Here is an 18,521-nt window from a genome sequence, read left to right as displayed (position 1 = left end):
TAGAATTGCAAGCGGGCCAAATTGAAATGATGGGAATTTACTACGCAGATTTGAGAAATCATGCACCGTACCGTACGAATGATGAAAAAGGTAACTAATTTAGATGACTCTCAATTCGACCTCCTCCCATCAAAATTAATTTTCTACATGTCAATTTTCAGTGCATCCAAATTACATTTGAAATATTTTAAATTTTAAAATAATTTTGAGAGTTTAGATGCATACAACTTAGACATCTCTCTTCCTTATCTCTCCACGAATGAAAAGTCAATTTTTCTCTCACTTCCTCTCATATGTTGATTTATACTATTCGAATTAATTTTTTTAATTTAACTATAAAATTAAAACAAAGATTTATCAAATTTACCGTCTCCAAACTCTACTTTTTTACATGATTACAAATTCATAGAAATCCAAATAGTATAAGTCTATCAATAAATTTCGATCAAAATCTACTAATCAACTTAATCAACCTTGAAAATTTCGAAAGCATTCATTCTAAATCTCTATGAGTTTCTTAAGTGTCAACGAGTTCAAATCTACTCTCTTTTACTTTTCAAGCTTCCATAGTAATATGGAGGAAAACAAAATTCAGCTAGAACGTATGAGCTTGATCAGGAGATCAAGATCATGTTTGATTTGATCTAAAAGCAGGCCAAGACTAAGTTGGTTTGGTGTAGGGAGATCCAGTCCAACTTGGTACTAGTCTACTTTTATGTTAGGTCCAACGTGATATCTAGGAGACTAGATAGACCCAAGCCTTTTAGCTAAAAGTTAGCATAATATTAAAACATCTCTGGGAAGCCTGAATTAAGTAATGGAAGATATTTTTAAATTCTTTACCACCTTAGAAATTCACAGAACTTGAAATACATGTAATCTAAGCTCTCTTGGTTGGGTTTTGATCGGAACCTATCATGGACCTAGACTATTTAGATTTCTGCAAACTTGGTCGTGATCTACTCTCATTTTAATCCCAACATGGTCCTGTTTTACTCCACACTAGTTGGGCTTGGTCTCGTCACACTAGGCTTACGGTGTTCATTGATAAAAATCAAGGTTTACCACCATATTTACCTTTTTCTAACTGAACTCTACCAGATTAGTGTAAGTTTGTAAAAATTTAAATAGACTAAGTCCATAAGTGGATTTCAGTCAAAATTTACTGATCAACTTAGAGAGTTAATTGTATTTATTTCAAGTCTTGTGAATTTTTGAGATAGTAAAAAGTCCATATTTCGGGTTTCCTAGAGATGTTATAATTTTATACTAATTTTCAGCTAAAAAGCTTAACCTGATTTCCTAGAGACTAGGTTCAGGCATTTTAACTAAAGAATTTTTCTTCTTGTCACTAATAGGATTGCCCGAAAACAATAAATGAGAGCACATTTAGATTTTTTTTGTCACTTTAGAAATTTATAGAACTTGGAATGAGTACAATTGAAATTTTCTATGTCAATCATTATATTTTGACTGAAATCCACTAATCTCAAATATTAGTTTTGACTTTAGTATTTAAATTTAAAAAATAAATTTGAATTGTATAAATATACGCGAGAGAAAAGGAGAGAGATTTGCTTTACTCAATTGAAGAAAGAGGAAGAAAGATATTTAGATTACATGAATTAAAACACAGAAGTAATTTTTATATTTAATCTTTTAAATATGACCCAGATAATTTACAAGTACCAATTAAAATCTATGGTTTGTAGAGGGGTAGGACAGGAAAGTCATCCAAATCAATGTGCCTTTTGATCATTCAAAGCATGGTACGTTGAACATTTTCTAAATTTACGTGCTCCTTTGGTGTATTACCTTTCAAATACGGTTCTCTCTAGGGCTTTAAATGAATTCGAGCGGGCTCAAGCTCGACTCGACTTCATTTATACTAGTTTGAGCTCGTGCTCGCTCAAGCTCGTAGAGCCGAGCTTATTTAATTATAGACTCGTGCTCAATTTTTTTTATTATTTGTTAATAAATAAATTAATATATTATATATTATAAAAATATATATTATTGTTAGCTCATTTTAACTTGATAAGTCATCGAGCTAATAATAATTAGGTTCAAAATCAGTACAATTTCTAATCAAATTGACTTGAGCTCGACTCGAGCTCAATCAAATTTGAACTCAAGTTAAGTTATAATTGAGCCGCTCACAATCAACTATATATATATATATATATTTTAATAAATTATTTAAATTTATTCATTTAATTAATTTTATGTATATTAAAATAAATATAAATAAATTCTTACCGAACTAATTGCATATTAATATAAATATAAAATATACATATGAATATTTAATTTATTTATAACCCTATCAAAATTATATATAGAATAATTGTATTTTTCTAAAGTTTAAGGATGAAATGATAAAAGTAAATATTTTGGATGATTCTATTAAAATTATATATAAAATAATCATTTTTAAATAAGTAAAGGCTCTACCAACCAATCGCTCGGAAAGTTGTCTTCTGTTTTGTTTTTTTTAACGAAAACACGAATTAGGAGGGAGTGAAATGAATATTTCCCTAAGAAGGAAGAATTCAAACGTTGAAGAAGTTTCTCTCTGGGTCAAACATGGAGACCGGCCAAGTGATTTTTACTTTTTAGAGCAGATCACCCGTTCCTCCACGACTCCGGCGTCCCCTTCCACGCGCACGCCATCTCTCCATTTCCACCCATTCGCCTTCTTGGCTTCTTCCGATTTCCTGCGCCTGACGATAAACGTAAAGAACAACAAGAAGAGAAGAGAAGTTCCAATTTCCACTTCTTCTTCTTCGCAGGTTTGCTTTGAATCATATATATGTGCTTTTCTTTCTCTCTCGTTTGCAATCTTCCTTAGCCATGGCGATATGGTGCTGTTCATCAGTTTAAGATGATGAATCCGATGCGAAGTGGCGAAAGAAGAACAGAAATCAAGGAAGAAATGGGCGGCGCTCCAAATGATCAGTTTGTTCTTGACATCAGCACCTCCAGAAGAACACTTCTCGGCCTCGCGGATCCATCGCCTTCCCCGATCGATCCGAAATCGTCTCGCCAGTTTCGTGTTCCCTTCGCGAACAAGCTCGACTGGACCACTTCGTTCGAGGCCTTCAGGGCGTGGATCAAGGAGCCGATGAACATGGCCCTTTTCCTCTGGACGGCCTGCGTCGTCGTCTCCGGCGCTCTGCTGTTCTTGGTCATGACCGGAATGTTGAACGCCGCCTTGCCGAGGAAGTCCACGAGGGACGTCTGGTTCGAAGTGAACAACCAAATCCTCAACGCCCTGTTCACGCTCATGTGCCTCTACCAGCACCCGAGACGCTTCCACCACCTCGCGCTCCTGATCCGGTGGGAGCCAGCGGACGCGGCGCGGCTGCGGAAGCTCTACTGCAGGAACGGAACGCAGAAGCCCAACGAGAGGATGCACATGCTGGCCGTGCTGCTGCTGCTCCACCTCAACTGCTTCGCTCAGTACGCGCTGTGCGCTCTCAACCTGGGCTATAGGAGATCGTCGCGCCCCGCGGTCGGAGTGGGCCTCTGCCTCTCCGCCGCGATCGGCGCTACGGCGGTCTCAGGGCTGTACAGCACGCTGAGTCCTCTCGGAAGGGAGTACGAAGGAGAAACAGAGGAATCCAAAGACGGCAGCAATGGCAACCAGAGGCAAACTTATCTCCCCCTGCGACCGCTGGAAGAACGGCGCTCCCCCTTGGCTACGGCGGACAGCAGCAGCCCGCAGTGGGCCGGAGGGCTGTTCGATTTCTGGGACGACATTTCGCTGGCGTACCTCTCGGTTTTCTGCAGCTGCTGCGTCTTCGGGTGGAACATGAACAGACTAGGATTCGGAAATATGTACGTTCACGTCGCCACCTTCCTCCTCTTCTGCTTTGCGCCGCTGTTCATCTTCAACATGGCGGCTGTCAACGTCAACGACGAGACGGCTCGCGAAGCGCTGGCGATCGCTGGCTGCTTGCTCTGCTTTCTCGGATTGCTGTACGGAGGATTTTGGAGGATCCAGATGAGGAAGAAGTTCAACCTCCCTCAGACTAAGCTCTACTGCTGCAAGCAGCCGGATGTTGCAGATTGTTTCGGGTGGCTCTGCTGCTGCTCTTGTTCTCTGGCGCAAGAAGTGAGGACTGCGGACTACTTGAAGGAAGCAATTGACACGAGAATTCAACCTTCTCTTTCGCCTTTGCGCCGTGAAAATGGAAACAACATGTCGAAAACAATCACAGAGAGTATGATGATGTACAGTTCAGAGGGAGCTTCTTCATCCGTTGCAGGGAAGGAAGATGCAATGAACGCCCCTGTTTTTTCTACTATAGAAAGATAGAGTATAAGGCGTAGGGTGTAGCTTAACAGACAAATTCTTTGGGACATATACTATGAATGTAATTTGTTGAAGAAGGTTTAGAATCATTTTATTCCATCAATCTACATGGAGGGTGGGTAAAATACCTAAATTTTTGGTATCCCGCCCGCACATGTCTTATCGAAATATATCGAATCATATCAATTTAATTGTATATTAAAAAGTTTAGTTATTATATACCATATTGAAATTTTTGATATCGATATCAATATAACATTTATCTTGAAATTTGTTCAGGTTGAGGTCGAGGGATGAGTTGACTCGTTGAGAGATTAAAGTAGGGTGTTCTGGCCAAATAATGTGGACGGTCAAACCACTAGTCAACGAGTGGTTCAACGTGCACGCTCTTCGAATGTCGCCGATGAAGGAGGATGGGACTGTCAAGTTTGTTTGAGGTATGAAGCTAGAGCAGTAGGAAGAGAAAGGAAGGGTAGATGATGTTGGGTTCTGTGTGAAATTAAACATAAAATATGGTGGCAAAAAAATCAACCAAGATCCATACAATTCAAATTAAATTGTTGGTGTGGAAAGTGTTAGATTATATAATTTATTAGAATTATTTATTTATAGTCTTGAGGATAATTTAGTTTTTTATCTTTTCAGGGTTTAAATTTTTTCTTTAGACTTTTTCTTTAGATTTTTTCTTGTAATTATCTATATAAGGTCGTGTACCTTTTATCTTTTGTTTCACAAAAATAAAGGCGGCGACTCTTTTTCTTTGGCGTTAATTTCTACAGAAAGTTCCCTCTTTGATGCACAAAACTTTTGCGAATCGCGAATCTGGAGAATCAAGCCGATTTAAGCACAATGAGAGTGTTCACGTTTCTATGGTATCCACACAACTTAAGTCTTAATGTGTTACCCTACTAAAGCATATGAAACCAACATTAAAGAAATAATTAGAAATTTAAACCCCAAACAAACTTGTTCGAATCCTTTCCATAACAATTTATTCTTTCTAGACTTAAGCGGAAATTAAAACTCTTCGGGAGTGTACTATCATGGTCTGAAATCCACTCAAGTGCAAGAATCCTGTCTCAACATCCTCCCCACCTGCAACCAATCATAAAAAAAAAAGAATGAGTCTTGGGACTCAGCACATCCAAATCAGCACTTCAAGCACGCAAACATTCCTAAACATTTATCATTCACAAAACATGCATATACACCCATTATTCTAGGTATTCATAATTAAAAAAAATAGCATTAACACATAAACATCTACTCCTATATACTTACAATTTTTACTGTAAATCTAGTGATCTTAATTCAATGGTAGTCACGTTAATCTAAAACCTTTATAGTAATTTTATGCCTACGGGGATTCTTACCTTCACTATGCATAAGTTTCATCAAATCCCTCTGACCATGATCCCTATTATCGACATATTCCTTTTCCTCTTAGGTGTTCATCGCCCCCATTTTCAATGGATCTCATTCCTCTTGTGAGTTTACTGCCCCCATTTTCGACGAATCCCTCTCCTCTTGTGAGTTCCCCACCCTCGTTTTCAACCGATTCATCACCACCTCTTGTCACAACCCATACACCCCTCTTGAAGAAACAAAGTTCAGGTCCAATTTATCCTCTCGTCGAATCCAAATAAAACGCATCAAAAAATTCATAAAGTCCATAAAAAAATGCAGCAACTTAGAAGACAACATAGAAATCGTAATAGGACCTCAGAAAGTCCAACAAATCTTGAAAATCGTAGAGAAATCACAACAGAAATCTAGAACCCTAGAAAATCCATCAATCCAGGAAAACACATCAAAGTTCACAGCAGAAAGCCAGAAACCCAGAAACCCAGAAATTTCCAATAATCTAGAAAATGCAGCAAAATTCACAGCATAAATCCAGAACCTTGGAAAATCCGGCAATCCAAAAAAATGCAACAAAGTTCACAGTAGAAAGCCAGAAACCCAAAATTTTCAGCAATCTAGAAAATCTAGTAAAATTCATAGCAGAAATCTAGAACCCTAGAAAATGCCGCAAAGTTTATAGTAGAAAGCCAGAAATCTAGAAATTTCCAACAATCCAAAAAATGCAGCAAAATTCACAGCAAAAATCCAGAACCTCAAAAAATCTAGAAATCCAGAATAATGCAACAAAGTTCACAGAAGAAAGCCAGAAACCTAGAAATTTCTATTAATCCAGAAAAATAACAAAATTCACATCAGAAATTCAAAACCCAAAAAATTCAGCAATCCAGAGAAACACAACAAAGTTCACAGCAAAAAGCTAGAAACCCAGAAATTTCCAGCAATCCAGAAAACACAGCAAAATTCATAGCAAAAATCCAAGAAAAGAAAACTCACGCAAGAACGTTCAAGAACCCTGAGCTTTTGAAGAACTACCTTTATTTATCAAAACACCATTCCTCTTACAATACCTCCTACTATCATGCATCATACTACTACCAATGTAATTGTAAATGCAGCGGTGTGAGAAAAAATAGTTTAGAATATGCCTTTTCATAGAAAAATATCCCAAAAATCCAGCACCGGTAAAGAAGGGACGTAGAGCACAAACGGAGAATGACTCTCTTCGCCTTCCTCCCTCAGATCCGTGCCTTTCCCTCTCAGTTCGTGTAGCAAGGTCGCGATTGCTCCCCCCCCCCTCCCCTTCACCTTCCTCCCTCCGATCAACATCTTTTCCTTCCAGTTCGTGCAGCAAGGTCGTGACTGCACAAATGAAATAACCATTGGTTTGCAAATGAATACAAGGTTTAGAATCATAATTAATTTACCTAAGTCATTTATTCAAATTACTTTAGCATATTTAATGCTATCAGGCATGTGATTTATGTAAATGTATTTTAGACACTACAGCCGCCGCCCGTCTCAGGAGCATAATTGGAGTCTTTCATGTTCACGCCATAGGGCTAGCCACAATTTAAGGCGAGGTAAAAAAATCCTAACTTTTAGGGTTGGCATGATCTTATCAAATAAAATTGTGTTTGTACTCAACCTCGAAGTGTTATCTAATAAGATATTTTCATTTTGTTGCATATCCAAAATAAAATGTGGACATATAAGGTGGGCTTTATTTGGTTTGAGTTTGTTTGAAAAACCAAAACGAATATTAGATTAATCATTAATCTAACAAGTTTAAGATCTAATTAGATTAACCCAATAATCTAATAAGATTCAATTATATTAACTCATTAATCTAACAAATTTAAGATTCAATTAGATTATTTTAGTAATCCAATAAGATCAATTAGATTAACCCATTAATCTAACAAGTTTAATATCTAAAATAAATTTCAGACTTAAAACTCAGACTCACTTTATTTTAGTATGACTTAAATAAAACAAACTCTAAAATTGATGTACTCTCTGTGTGTGACCCAATAGGTTCTCATAACATTAGCAGTGACTCTAAAATCTAATTTTAAAGATACAAGTAATGAGTGACATCCAGCAATGTATCATGACTACTCAAGTGATGAGAATATTCTAGATTTGATTTAACCTGTCTATGACTATTTATTGTATAACCTAGTCCTCCATGACCCACTTGGACTTCCAAACATCAGGTATTCAGTCAACCTTTAATCCGCTTGAATTTTTCAGTATCTGGCTTCACTCACCAGGACTTTTTACCACCTAACTTCACTCACTAGAATTTTTTCACTATCTAGCTTCACTCACTTGGACTTTCCAGCTAGGTGACTTCACTCACAAGGACTTTCTAATTGTCTGACTTCACTCACCATGACTTTCTCACACCAAGTGTCCGGTTCTCCATAATCCGCTTGGTTTTTCTTCTTCTACCAACCATCTCGTTGGTCTTACCCTTGCTTAACCTTTAGTTAGAGCTTTTCCAATCAAGTATCCATCAACCTTGACCTACTTAACTACTATCAAACTAATCAACCTTTGACCAGTGGAGAATTACACCAACAATCTCCCAAACGGACAATTGCATATATAATCTCCATATATTGTCAAACATCAAAACTCAAGCTTGAGTCAAACTAGTCAACTTTAACCCAGGGATAATCGCACTAACAATCTCTCTCTTTTTGATGCTTGCTCTAATCGATTAGGATGTGGTAATCGATTGATCTAATCAATTTCCATAACTGAATTTATGATTTTGATTTTAGACCGAATTTTAAAAATACATAAATAATTCTATAAAATTCCAAAAGTTATGAAAGTTTGGGTAGACATTACTATGCCATATACTATCAAGAAAAATATTTTTTTTTATAAAAATAACCCCCATTTTTAAATATTGACACATAATTGGAAACCATTGAAAACTTTAATATTTCTCTCAAGTTTATGTCTAAGTATTCAATGGTCATTCCTATCAACAAATTGTTAGTTAGAGCCCTAGAACCAATCATTTGATGATTGTTGTATTGACTCATTGTATCATATTCTTATATATATAAAGACATTTGGTTTTTGGTTATTATGCTTACTTGTATTGGTGCCAAATAAACTAAGTATAGTAACGTCCTTGAGTAGAAGGTTCTTACCTATATCAATCGATTGGTTGAATCGATAGTAAGATGATATAGGGAACGCTACTCTTAATCATTCATAGTCGAGTATTAACATTCAGGGACAATGTTAATGCGACGAGACTAGCATGTAGGTCAACTCGATGACTTGATCTCACAAGTCATGGATATAGAGATATCAAGTTGACACATGAGTATGCATTGGAGAATGTATACTGAATGACCCGCCATGAGAAAGTATCATGGATCGTTATATGAGTGTCATATACTTTCTCATGTGGCTATTAGTATGACTATTAGTCCTTAGACCTGAAGTCATCATGGCTCCCTACATAAGGAGTTATGTACTTTGGTTTCGTCAAACGTCACCCGTAACTGGGTGGACTATAAAGGCGATTACTGGGTATGTAACGAATTATGCAGAGGGATGTGAGTAATGTAGATGGGATATATCCCTCCTATATGACGAGAGTGACATCGATATTCTTGATAGAGTGAGACCACGAAGTGCATGGCCATGCCCAAATGAGTCAATATGAGATATTGAGCTCATTTGATCGAGTGAGTCTACTTGGAGTTCAAGATTTAGATTGATTAGAGGATGACACGGTCTATGCCTCACATTGATCAATCTAGATGTCTAGGATAGAAGGACACTTGTCATATATTGTGAGGAGTCACAATTAGTAGTCACAAGGTGATGTTGGATCGCAACATTCTTTTAACTTGGGTACTAATGATGTGTTGCTAGATATCGCTCATTACTTATGCTTCTAAATGGGTTTAGGAGCATTGCCAACGTTACAAGTGTTAGAGTGTATACTGAAAGCCTAAGTTTTTGTAAACATTTATTTAATAAAGAATCACATTTGGTCAAATTATCTACATTTGTTTGTAGTTGTTCAATTAGTTTATATTGTAGATAACATAGTATGTGGTGTCACATACAGAAGATAATATTATTAGTACCTTATAAATTATAAACAGTAGCTCACGACCAAAATGGAAAGGAACAAACCATTGCAAGGTTGTAGTGTAATTAGGTATTAGTTTATCTTAACTATATAATTACACTAGTACACTTAGAGTGTATTGTAGGACCATCAGAGGTCATTTTCTTTTATACTGACTTTATAAAGGAACAAAGACCTCAGTTATTATGGAAGTGTGTGCTCTTAATCCTAATATAATAACAAGCACATATATTTGATATTTATTTCTTTAATTTATCAATGGGTGAGATTTAGTTTGATAAATCAATAAGCCCGATAAGTTGGGAAATGATATCACTTATAGTGTGTGTTGTTGATTATAGAAGGAAACTGTGTCCTAGTGATCTAGGTTGATAATGCCCCCAAGAAGAGCTCATAAGGATTGTCATGTTAAACCCTGCAGGTGGACTTAGTCCGACATGACGATAAGGTTGAGTGATACTATTCTTGGACTAAGATATTAATTAAATGAGTTGTCAGTAATTCACTTAATTAGTGGACATTCGACATCTTAAACACAGGGAGACTAATACACTCATAATAAGAAGGAGCCCAAAAATGTAATTTGAGATTGGTGCGGTAGTTCAATAATAGTTCTCTAGTGGAATGAATTATTATTGATAAAATTAAGTTGTGTGTTCGGGGCGAACACGGGATGCTTAATTTTATTGGGAGACCAAAACCAATTCCTCCTCTCGATCCCTATCGTAGCCTCTTATTTATAGAGTACTATAACCACCTATACCCACCTTCATACCCATGATATAGGGGCCAACAAAGCTAGCTTGTGGATCAAGCTAGGGCCGGCCAAACCATTGGTTCAGATGAGCTTGTTTGCAGATCACTAGATTAAACTTCCATTTTGGATGACTATAGGAAGTTAATTAAGAGCGTGTGATCTTCCCCATCAGAAGGGGCACTATCTTATTAATGAACTTAGTGTCAAGTAATGGTATACACTTAGGCACGTCTAATAGTATCCTCCCCATCGGAGTCACTGTTATTATTCGTGTGACCAAAAGAAATCAACTATTAATTTTATTTGTCAAAAAGTTAGGTTGACAAGATAATAAAATTAATGGGTTAAACCCTCCTTTTACAAATGTTGAATTTATATACGTCCACACTATCGTGACATACAAAATTCACGGTGTTTTAAGGTGTTGGTTAATTTAAAATAGTATTGTTTGAGGAATCAATACTATTCTAAATTTAGAGTTCTGACCAAAAGTTATTTGTGATTCTTAGGATGACTTTCAACCCACTGGCTATCATATTAAAAGAGAACAGACTTACTGGTCCTAACTACATAGATTGGAAAAGGAACCTGGATATTGTTCTAACTGCTGAAAGCTATAAATTTGTACTGACTGAACCTTGCCCTGATACACCCAATGGTGAATCTACTCAAGAGGAGATTGAGTATCATAGGAAATGGGTAAAAGCATATGAGATGACGTGGTGTTACATTTTGGCTTCAGTGTCAAATGTATTGCAACATCAGCATCAAGATTTACCAACAACCTATGATATTATGAACAATCTCAAAGAACTCTTTGGTCACCAGGATCGGGCCTCTAAGCAAGAAGCCATGAGAAAGATAATGATAGCCACCATGCAAGAGGGTACTCCTGTGAGGGATCATATCCTAAAGATGATGACTTATCTGAATGAAATGCAAATCCTTGGAGGAGAAATTGATGGGGAAACCCAGATCGATATGATCCTCCAAACGCTACCTTGAATTACAATATGAATAAAAGGGTATATTCATTGGCGGAACTACTGACAGAACTTCAGGCAGCAGAAGGTTTGTTCCGTCATAATTCTCATATTCACTATGCTGAAAATGGTTCTACTTCTAAATCGAAAGGAAAGAAGAAGAAGAACAAGTCAGCTCAGCAAAGAAAGTGAATAAATCTCAGAGTACAAGACCTAAAGCTGGAATGAAGAAGCCGAAGGGCAAGTGCTTCATCTGCAAGCAGTCAGGATATTGGAAGGCGAACTGCCCTCGTAGGAATCAAAACAACAAAGGTATATCTCATGCTCTGGTTGTTGAAATATGTTTAGCGGTGTTATCTATCAGCACCTGGTGTGTAGATACAGGAGCCACTGATCATGTCTGCAATTCCTTGCAGGGGTTCCAGGAAACCCGACGACTATCTGAAGGAGAGTTATCGTCTACATGGGCAATGCTACTAAGGTGGCGGCTGTTGCAGTGGGAGACGTATACTTATCTTTTAATAGAAATAGAAATTTGGTTTTAAGAAATTGTCTTTATGTACCCAGTTTTAGAAAGAATTTAATTTCAGTTTCTAAACTGTTTTTGGATGGATATTCAGTTTCCTTTAGTAACGATGTGGTTATTAAGAGAAATAAAGTGATTATCTGTTCTGGTGCATTGGTTGGCAATTTATATACTTTAAATATAATTTCTCCCATGAAGCAAAACATGGAAATTAATAACACATCTTCTAACTCAAATAAGAGAAAAGAACCTTCGGAAATGAACCAAGCATATCTTTGGCATCTAAGGCTTGGTCATATTAACTTAAGTAGGATTCAAAGGCTTATAGCCAATGGAATCTTGGGTTCATTAGAGTTGGAAAATTTTTCAACTTGTGAATCTTGCTTGGAAGGTAAAATGACCAAGAGGCCTTTTAAGGCCAAGGGGTATAGAGCTAAAGAAGTATTAGAATTGGTTCATTCTGATTTGTGTGGTCCTATGTCTATCCAGGCGAGAGGTGGTTTTGAATATTTTGTCTCTTTTATAGATGATTATTCAAGATACGGATACATTTACCTAATGTGTCACAAGTCCGAGTGCTTTGATAAGTTCAAAGAGTACAAGGCTGATGTGGAGAAACGACTAGGTAAAAGTATCAAGACACAACGGTCTGATCGTGGTGGCGAATACCTCTTAGGAGAGTTTAGGAATTACTTATCAGAGGCCGAGATTCAATCCCAACTGTCTGCACCTGGTACACCTCAACAGAATGGTATGGCAGAACGAAGGAATAGGACTCTTATGGAGATGGTTATATCAATGATGAGTTATTCAGAATTACCAAATTCATTTTGGGGATACGCTTTGGAAACGGCAGTGTACATTCTGAACTTAGTACCTTCTAAATCAGTTTCTTCTACTCCCACAGAATTGTGGAATGGGCGAAAATCCAGTCTAAGATATATTCGGATTTGGGGTAGTCCAGCACATGTACTGAAACCAGATGCTGATAAGTTAGAATCTCGTACAGAAGTTCGCATGTTTATAGGTTATCCCAGAGGAACGAAAGGTGGTTTATTTTATAGTTCTAAAGACCAGAAGGTCATTGTTAGCACCAATGCCCAGTTTTAGAAGAAGACTATATAATGGATCACAAGTCCAGTAGCAAAGTTATTTTAGAAGAACTTAGAGAGGACACGTCTACTTTAGTACCAACAGTACAAGATGAAGTACCACAAGAGACTGCAACACGTGTCACACATGATACACAACCACAGACAGTGCCTCGTCGTAGTGGGAGAGTTGTAAGGGAACCTGAGATATTCATATTTTTGGGAGAGTCTTCGGACTTGATCCCGGGTAAACATGAACCTGATCCCTGTACATATAACGAAGCACTCCAAGATATAGATGCAGTATCTTGGCAAAAAGCAATGAATTCTGAAATAGAGTCTATGTACTCTAATAAGGTCTGGGAGCTTGTAGAACCACCCGATGGTGTAAAAGCCATTGGATGCATGTGGATCTACAAAAGGAAAAGAGGGACAGACGGGAAGGTAGAAACCTTCAAAGCTAGGCTTGTTGCGAAAGGGTACTGTTGGTGCGGTTAGCACTAACGGTCTAATTCAGGTTTTGATGAATGACAAATCAGGTTAAGTTAGGTTTGTTGTCGTCTGACACTTTGATCAAGTGTGCAGGAAAAGTCCAGCTAGATCGACGGGCTGACCGGATAGCTGGCGAGAAGTCCAAGCGGGTCGACGGGCTGACCGGACGCTTGGCGAGAAGTCCAGCTAGGTCGACGGGCTGACCGGATAGCTGGCGAGAAGTCCAAGCGGGTCGACGGGCTGACCGGACGCTTGGCGAGAAGTCCAGACGGGTCGACGGGCTGACCGGACGTCTGGCAGGTAAGTGAGGTAAGTCACTGGAGGGGAGTGACTGCGAGGACGCGTTCCCGGGTAAGGAACATTAGGCGTCGATCCGACTTAGATCCATTTCGGATATCTAAGTCGAGATCGTGACTAGATTCCGGTCTCGGAAAGACGGAATCTAAGTCATACTTTGCTCATCTATAAAACTGTGCTAACATTCTTTTGCTGCAGGGTACATTTGCCTCGGACTAACCTTTTCTTGCAGGAGAAGGACTTTCTGGAGAAGAGGGGTCCGGGCGCCCGGAAGGCAAATTTCATCCAGCCGAGTCGTCGCCACGTGGAGCATCATGGTTTGTGCAGCTACGTCACATTCCAGGCGCCCGGAAGGGATTCAGGCGCCCGGGACAGCATATAAAAGAAGCCCCAGGCAGGAGCTTCAGAATCAATCATCAACTGAGAACTTTCGACTGCTGGTCCCATTGCTCTACGTTCCTGCGACGCTAACAAAGCTCCGACAAAGTGCTTCTTCGTTTTTGGTTAATTTTCTTGTCGGTATTACTTTGTTTCATTAAGCATTTCCTGTATTCATTCTGTAATTATATTCGAATTGCTAGTGATTGCCCAACGAAAGTGGTCAAGGACCACGGGCCTTCGAGTAGGAGTCGTCACAGGCTCCGAACGAAGTAAAAAACAACTGTGTCTACTTTACTTTTCCGCTGCGCTAATACTCTATATTTTCGAATCGATATTCACCCCCCCCCCTCTATCGAACCTATCGGTCTTACAAGTGGTATCAGAGCCAAGTACCGCTCTGATTTGGTGCAACCACCAATCAGACAGGGGGTGAAATATTTTTTAATTCCAAACTGATATTATTATCTTTTTGGAAGATTTTTTTCGTTACACTTAGAGTTTCTATTTTTTCCCGCACTGCTAATCCAAGACGAAGTCTTGGAATTTTTTTCTAGTTAATTTAGTGTGTGCAGGATAAGATGTCTCAACAAGAAGGCTTCAGCACAGTTCGTCCTCCCCTATTCAACGGGGATGATTTTTCGTACTGGAAGAGAAGAATGGAGGTCTACATGAAGACAGACTACGACCAATGGATGAGCGTCACAAAGGCTTATAAAATTCCAGTAGACAACTCCGGGAAAATAATAGACCCTGAAGAATGGACAAATGATTTAAAGAAAAAGGCATCAATGGAGAACAAAGCCATCAACACTCTACACTGCGGACTAACACGAGAAGAACTGAACCGGGTCGGACCGCATGAAAACGCTAAGGAGCTCTGGGATAAACTGATCGAGCTGCACGAAGGAACAAGCGACGCGAAGGTAACAAAAAGAGATTTGCTGTTAAATAAAATTTTTAATATAAAAATGCAGGAAGGAGAAACGGCAAGTCAGCTCCACGCGAGAATCAAAGATATCCTCAACGGTCTCCACGCGATAGGACACCAAATGGAGAACCGAGACTTAATAAGGTACGCGTTAAATGCTTTTCCGCGAAATAATTTGTGGGCATCAATTGTAGATGCTTACAAAATTTCAAAAAATCTATCTAAATTAAAATTGGATGAACTCTTTTGTGAATTAGAACTTCATGAGCAAACTAACGCCGGGGTCGAGAAAGGTGTAGCTTTAATTGCAGGTTCCTCTAAAGAAAAGAAGAACAAGCCCGAATCTGAAGAAGATTCCGATCAAGACTCTGAGGACGAAGAACACTTGGTGAACCTGGTAAGGAAGATGTTCACCAGGAAAAAGAGAAGCTTCAACAAACAGGATCTTCAGAAGATCAGTTCGCCAGCCGACTCAAGAAATGTCACATGTTTCGGGTGTAACAAAAAGGGGCACTACAAGAACGAATGCCCAAGATTGAAACTTGACAAACCAAAGTCAACAAAGAAGAAAGCCCTCAAAGCAACATGGGACGATTCCTCCTCAGACGAATCGGAGGGAGAAAGGCAAAAACACCAAAGTCACCTCGCGCTGATGGCTCGCGAAGCTGAAACGGAAGACGAATCAGAGGAATCGGAAGACGGGTCCGAACCCGAATCGAGCCACGAGTCCGCACTCGTTTCCGAAGGTTCCGAAGAGGTATACCGAAACTTAAATCATAAATTCTTTAGAATTATCTCGTGTTTAAATAAAAAATTAGTTAAATTGGAAAATGAAAATAAATCGCTTCTTGAGGAAAATCAAAACCTCAAGGAACAATTAAAAAATTCGAATTCAACTCAAGACCGAACACTTGAGGGGGAGAATATATCATTAAAAAGTGAAATTAATAAGTTAAAAGAATTGTTGGAAAAATTCACAACAAGATCTAAAAATTTAGATTTAATTCTAAATAACCAAAAGACATGCTATAATAAAACCGGACTTGGATATAAGTCAAAATCAAACAAAACCTTTAAATCATTATTAACCCAACACAAAGCAACTAAACAAGCTTGGGTTCCGAAAGCGTGCTTAACCACGCAAGTAGGACTTAATCAATTCTATATACCTAAAGATAAAATACATTATATAAACTTGAATAAATCAGATCAAAAACTAAAAAATAAATTTAACTTAAAATCAAAATTCAAAACTCAACAAAATTTAGACTATCACCAAGTTGATTATAACTATAAAAAGAATCGACACAAACCCAAAATCTAAATTAATGGCCAATAATTGAGGCTCCAGAATAGCTAGCACCTCCAAAACTAACATACACCAAGGTAACCCAAAACAAACTAACCCGACAGGGTATCGGATTAGTTAAAAGAGACCGAGGTTAACCGACCCATGGTACCGGTGAAGTTTTGGATGATAGTACGTTAGGAAGCTTGGGCATCGTGTCTAGAAAGATATGGCTTCGATGTGCATTTGGCCAAGTGGAACCAACCGAATCAACCCTTAAAATCTAACCAGTTAGACCAAGATTTTAATTTTAAACAAAATTATTTTCAAAATTTTAATTTTAAACTTAAAAATTATTTTCAAAATTTTAATTTTAAACTTAAAAATTATTTTCAAAATTTTAATTTTAAACTTAAAATTATTTTCAAAATTTTAATTTTAAACTTAAAATTATTTTCAAAATTTTAATTTTAAACTTAAAATTATTTTCAAAATTTTAATTTTAAACTTAAAATTATTTTCAAAATTTTAATTTTAAACTTAAAATTATTTTCAAAATTTTAACTTAAAAATTATTTTCAAAATTTTAATTTTAAACTTAAAATTATTTTCAAAATTTTAATTTTAAACTTAAAATTATTTTCAAAATTTTAATTTTAAACTTAAAATTATTTTCAAAATTTTAATTTTAAACTTAAAAATTATTTTCAAAAATTTTAAATTTTAAACTTAAAAATTATTTTCAAAATTTTAACTTTAAACTTAAAAATTATTTTCAAAAATTTTAATTTTAAACTTAAAAATTATTTTCAAAATTTTAATTTTAAACTTAAAAATTATTTTCAAAAATTTTAATTTTAAACTTAAAATTATTTTCAAAATTTTAATTTTAAACTTAAAATTATTTTCAAAATTTTAATTTTAAACTTAAAATTATTTTCAAAAATTTTAAACTTAAAAATTATTTTCAAAAATTTTAAACTTAAAATTATTTTCAAAATTTTAATTTTAAACTTAAAATTATTTTCAAAATTTTAATTTTAAACTTAAAATTATTTTCAAAATTTTAATTTTAAACTTAAAATTATTTTCAAAAAATTTTAAACTTAAAAATTATTTTCAAAATTTTAATTTTAAACTTAAAAATTATTTTCAAAATTTTAATTTTAAACTTAAAATTATTTTCAAAATTTTAATTTTAAAATTATTTTCAAAATTTTAAACTTAAAAATTATTTTCAAAAATTTTAAACTTAAAAATTATTTTCAAAATTTTAAACTTAAAAATTATTTTCAAAATTTTAAACTTAAAAATTATTTTCAAAATTTTAAACTTAAAAATTATTTTCAAAAATTTTAATTTTAAACTTAAAAATTATTTTCAAAAATTTTAATTTTAACTTAAAAATTATTTTCAAAAATTTTAATTTTAAAACTTAAAAATTATTTTCAAAAATTTTAATTTTAAACTTAAAAATTATTTTCAAAAATTTTAATTTTAAACTTAAAAATTATTTTCAAAATTTTAAACTTAAAAATTATTTTCAAAATTTTAAACTTAAAAATTATTTTAAACTTAAAAATTATTTTCAAAATTTTAAACTTAAAAATTATTTTCAAAATTTAAACTTAAAAATTATTTTCAAAAATTTTAATTTTAAAACTTAAAAATTATTTTCTAAAATTTTAATTTTAAAACTTAAAAATTATTTTCAAAAATTTTAATTTAAAACTTAAAAATTATTTTCAAAAATTTTAATTTTAAAACTTAAATCAATTTCTTAAGTAATGATTGATTAAAAAATTGATAAACTAAGACTAACATAAATCCTACGTGTTGTAGGAAACCAAGTGGATTTTGGACAGTGGTTGCTCCAAACATATGACTGGAGATCACACCAAGTTCACTCAATTAACCTACAAAAGCCTAGGAACAGTTGCCTTTGGGAACAACGGTAAACTCAAGG

At 35.7% G+C, this 18,521-nt stretch overlaps 1 protein-coding gene across 1 annotated transcript; it reads left to right on the top strand.

The window, feature by feature from the left end:
- Positions 1-2,518: 2,518 nt before the first annotated feature.
- Positions 2,519-4,412, top strand: LOC121968372. The gene is made up of 2 exons (XM_042518782.1): positions 2,519-2,792; positions 2,879-4,412. Exons 1-2 carry the CDS (start codon positions 2,526-2,528, stop codon positions 4,319-4,321), a joined length of 1,710 nt encoding a protein of 569 aa, XP_042374716.1. The 5' UTR covers positions 2,519-2,525; the 3' UTR covers positions 4,322-4,412.
- Positions 4,413-18,521: the final 14,109 nt, after the last annotated feature.

The sequence above is a fragment of the Zingiber officinale genome, chromosome 3B, assembly GCF_018446385.1.
Source record: "Zingiber officinale cultivar Zhangliang chromosome 3B, Zo_v1.1, whole genome shotgun sequence".
Taxonomy (NCBI): Eukaryota; Viridiplantae; Streptophyta; class Magnoliopsida; order Zingiberales; family Zingiberaceae; genus Zingiber; species Zingiber officinale.
This window is presented reverse-complemented; position numbering and strand designations above follow the sequence as displayed.